We start from the raw sequence: 5066 nt of genomic DNA on the forward strand, positions 1-5066 counted from the left end.
CGAAAAACCAAAAACAAACAAACAAACAAACAACAAAAAAAGATTCTTTTCTCAGGTAATTCTAGGTTGTCTCAAGTTGTCAGTAAATGGACACAACCGGGGAGATATATATATATATATATATATATATATATATATATATATATATATATATATATACACATACATACATACATAATATATATAGGCATCTATTTAATACCCATCCCTGTAAGGTTCAAGGAAGAGGAGGTGAAAAGGTTGTAAGAGCCACATGTTGACGACTGCTGTAAGAAAGCGTCTTCTGGACATGACAGGGTTGCTGTCTCGTGAACTCCCAACAGCTGCAGTTGCTTGCAGAAAACTTGTTCAGGATCAGGACAAAGTTCCAGCATGGGAGAGGGAGTCATGAAGCCCTACCCTTACCTAAGAAGCTATTATCAGTTGATGACACTCAGGAGGGGAAGAGGCAGTTCCTTCAGGGATATGGTCTCTGGTAGTTTGCCCATTCTCCAATGGATGGGCCTGTGTATAGGTACATATTGGCAGCACTGATTGGATTCAATGGGTTGAAAAAAGAGAACATGAAATTGAGATGGGATATGGTAGGGGATGTTGGAAGGGATGGAGATGGGATTATGGGGGATTAATATGATCAAAATACAGTGTATATATGCCTAAATCTCTCAAAGACCAAATAGAAATATAGTTTAAAAGTGGAATACATCCTCTGTCCTCACTGTGAACTCCTTTATATATCAGAAAAACACAGGATGAGAAATAAATTCGAAAAACACAAACCAGACAATAAACAAAGCCCTTGGCCCAGAGTCAAGGCACTGATTTCTGGTGGGGAGACAGAAAGCAAACACGAGTGAAGAAGTACTCATTTCTCATTTTCCCAACATCCTTCCTTGTTTGTTCCCATTTGTTTTTAGGGCTGAAAGCATTTCTTAATTAAAAGGTCTCCTTGTGTCTTTACAACTGAGGTCCCATTGTTAAGGGAAATTTTAAGGTATGGCAGCCTTGATAAGCTAGGCTTTGCCATTGTCCCCAGTGTGCCAATTAAGTAAAGCTACACTCGGAAGAAAAAGAAATAGAGAAAGGGGTGCAGAGGCCCTCAAGTCATTGTTTAGGACATCGGCAAAAGGTTTAAAGAATGGACAAGAGATTTGTGTAATTAAATAGTCCTGGTTAATGACTATATATTGCTAAGCACTCAGAATCACTTATTCAATGTACTTTGACCAATTGAGTCATAACCCACTGATGAGAGTCAAGAGTTGCATTAATCTATGGATAAAAAGATATAAATTTAGAAGACAGTTTGATACTACATCGTTTAGTAAAATAATAGAAGTACGTTTTCCTCTGGGGCCCATAATCCCTTCAGCCTTGGGTTCTTGGTCCAGTTTACAGTACCAGGCATGGGTTCTGTCCTGTGGAGCAGATTTTAAATCCAATCAGAAAGTGGCTGGTTACCACCCATAACAATCATGCTACTATTGCTGGTGGAGAAAAGTCAACAGTCTTACCCAACTGTGAACCTAGTCAACTGTGAACCTAGTGAGCTACGGTAAAAACAGCCTATCAAGATATCCAAAGGATGCATTCCTAATGTTCAGTGGCAGAAACAATAACAATGCTGACACCTTAAGTTTAGCAGACTGCCACAGTTGCTGAAACTAACTGTTCTGTGGCTTCGTCTTCAGCTTGTAGTTAAGGTGCACATGGATGATAACAGTACCAAGTCACTGATGGTGGATGAGCGACAGTTGGCCCGGGATGTTCTGGACAACCTTTTTGAAAAAACCCACTGTGACTGCAATGTGGACTGGTGCCTTTATGAAATATATCCCGAATTGCAAATTGGTAAGTCTCCTCCCCACATCTGGGTTGCACTTCAAAAGCATGATTTATTATAGGTTTTAGTCTGTTTTAACCATTTGTTTCAGTATCTCAAGACATGGCATGTGTCTCTGCCTTCATCTGAGATAAATCCTTGTCTCTTTGTTTCTTTGTGGCAGACACTCAGTCGGTAGAGGGTAGCCAGGCTTTGGGTGATGTGAACTTCATTACTGTCACCTTGCTAGTCACTCCAAAAGGGAAAAAAGGGGCAATGTGGTTCATCCTGTTCCATGCTTAGGAGGCTCATCAGACTGCAGGAGATCCTGGGTATCTGTCTGCTAATATTCCTTTAAAGACTGCTTCCCTGAAGCATAATGCGACTTCCAGACCTTACATCCTTGCTCATTTCTCCTTCCCCTGTCCAAACGTGACTGATCACCAACTTCTCAACCCCAGAGAGCAAAGAGAAGTGAAATAAGTTGATGATCTCTCCCCCCCCCCCTTTCCTTTCAGCAATTTAATAACTTCATTCCTTTCCACTCATCCTCTGGGCAACACTATCTCCCAAGAGGGTTGTGTAAAACTCATAATTACCAGCACTTGGGAGGCAGAGGCAGGCGGATTTCTGAGTTCGAGGCCAGCCTGGTCTACAGAGTGAGTTCCAGGACAGCCAGGGCTACACAGAGAAACCCTGTCTCAAAAAACCAAAAAAAAAAAAAAAAAAAAAAACTCATAATTATCTGCTTTTGAAGCTTTAGGGAAACTTTTTCTATAGAAAATGGTCCACATTAAAACTGTTCCTTAACCAGGCATGGTGACCCCATCCCTGGAGAAGCTGAGTCAGGAGAATAAGTCCCAGGCCAATTCGGGCTATGTAGGGATAGTCTTTCTCAAAACTAACACAAAACAAAGCGAGAATAGAACAATTCTGAATGGGAAAACAGGGAAGGAGCAGCTTCCTTTACTATCCAGCTTGGTTCAGGTGTCCACCTATTATCCATAGAGTCTTAGAGCAATAGCTTAGGAGTTTCACAGTCTGCATCCTCTTTGGTCTTCCCATAGTATTTACCTCTGCTAAGGATGTTTTCAAGGGAAAAGCAAATGCTAACAATTAAAAGCAGGATAACTCACTACAGCCCAAAGTACTGAAATTTCCACCATTTATCATGTTTTTATGTAAAATAAACTTAAAACCTGACAGTGACACATAAAAATAGTAGGAATGCTGCACTACTGTTACAGGCATGGGTATTAGTTCACACCTCAGGCACTGAAGTTCCCCTATTCTCCTGCCTCTTTACAGCAGACCATATAGAGACATGTTGCTAGTTCAGGAAAGGAAATAATAGGTTGGGGACAAGATACACAGGGGTCTGGAGGTGTGCCCTGCAAGAAGGAAGAGTAGGAGCTGAGGAGGGCCCCAGTAACCTTTTATGAGTCATTAACATGGTACCTGGCTTCGTCGACCTCCGATACCTACCCTTTTTTTCAGAGCATTTGCCTTTGACTGAATAGATCCAAACCCAGGAAAGTAAGGACTGCCAATCTTTAGAACCCTGTGAAGCACTGTGCTTAACTCAGTAATAGACTCCCACCTGAAACATCTTTTATTTCATCAGAGAGAGTTTTTGAAGACCATGAAAATGTCGTTGAAGTCTTATCAGACTGGACAAGAGACACAGAGAACAAAGTACTGTTTTTGGAGAAAGAGGAAAGATATGCTGTGTTTAAAAACCCTCAGGTAAGATGGCCTGCATTTCCTTAAACTATGTAACGAAGGAAGTTTTTGTCACCTGTGTACTGACCAAACCATAATCTCAGGAAATCTCACAAGTGTGTTGCTTTCAAAAAAAAAAAATACAAACTTAGAAATACCTCAAAAGATTTTAAAAGAAAACTTTTTTCTCTCTGTTTTTTTTTCTTTCAAAATTCAAAACATATCTATTTGTTGTTGTCTAATTCTCTTCTTGCATCTGAATTTTTATTAGGCTCCATTAACTCAATGTGCCTTGATATACTATAGATTATTAAATTTTTCTATTGCAAAGTACTGAAATTTTTAGTTCATATTTGTTTCTTATTGATACTGTGATAACTAAAGTAAGAGGTACAGGAAGGTATGAGATCCATAACCAACCACCATATTTTTTTACAATAATGATGAGGAGAGAAAGATTTACTTATAGTTAGGATCAGAGTTTATGAAAGAAAAATACTTAGTTTCTCTTTACCTTTTCTATGGCAGAGTTATATTTTATGGAAAAGGTACTATGAAGGTCAGGAAATACACATGGATAGACTTAGTCAGAATGGTGTGAACTCTGTTCCTCGGAAACACCCACTCTGCTGATGCAGCTACAGCCCATTCCTTCTCTCTGCATGGAGAGTTTACATAAACCACCCCAAGAATCATATCTTTTACGGGGTCCCAACAACACTGTTTCAGGAGCACCTGGAGAATGTAAAATTTACTGTGACTTCCTTAGGCAACTGACACAAAGACAAAAGCACTGTTCTTATATTATATTTGAAAGAGTATCCCTCAAGTCATATATCAGGATGCCACCAAAAAAATCGAAGCCTTTCTAGGATCAGCCTCAAGCAACTGGAATCACGTGAGAGACACCACATAACCAGAATACCAGTCTGTGCTGCCTGTCACCGCAAACACAGTGGACGAAGACGTAGGTCGAACCTTGAGTTACACTGGTTACTCAGAGAGGCAGCAGTCTAGAAAGATAGACACTGCATTACTCCCAGGGCCAAGACATGGTAGACAGGAAATAATTTAAGATTGCTGCTATTTTTACAACCTTGGGCTATTTTTTTTAACTGTCTATAGCCAGGAAGCAGAGAAAGATGAAAACTTGGCACTCCATTCACTTTCTTTCTGAGTCTAGTTTTAACAATAAAGATTAGTCATCATATAACACAGGTGACATGGGGACAGAAGGAAAGATTACTTGTGGGGAGGAAAGAGACAAGACAAGACTAAGAGAAGAAGAGTAGGGCAAGGACAGTGGGGTGGGGCAGTGGGGACAGAAAAAATGATAACAAAGTATGGTGACTTACATGAATGAAACGGTCATGATGAAGCCCATTACTTCATATGTGTACTTAAAATTGTAATTAAAAAAATAAGAAAGGAAAGAAGAAGAGAGGAGGAAAAAGGACTGGAGTGGATATGAGGGGAGGAGGGAAGGAAAGTAGGGCAATGGAGAAGAGAAGAGAGGAGAGGA

General features: G+C 40.1%; 1 protein-coding gene across 1 annotated transcript in view; it reads left to right on the forward strand.

The window, feature by feature from the left end:
• Positions 1–5066, forward strand: part of Apbb1ip (amyloid beta precursor protein binding family B member 1 interacting protein) — a 94387-nt gene that overhangs the window by 57220 nt on the left and 32101 nt on the right. The window contains exons 6-7 of the mRNA XM_021195186.2: positions 1692–1851; positions 3447–3568. Of these exons, the coding sequence (XP_021050845.1) occupies positions 1692–1851; positions 3447–3568 (282 nt within the window). The remainder of the gene's footprint in view (positions 1–1691; positions 1852–3446; positions 3569–5066) is intronic.

This window comes from Mus pahari, chromosome 3 (assembly GCF_900095145.1).
Source record: "Mus pahari chromosome 3, PAHARI_EIJ_v1.1, whole genome shotgun sequence".
NCBI classification, from domain to species: domain Eukaryota; kingdom Metazoa; phylum Chordata; class Mammalia; order Rodentia; family Muridae; genus Mus; species Mus pahari.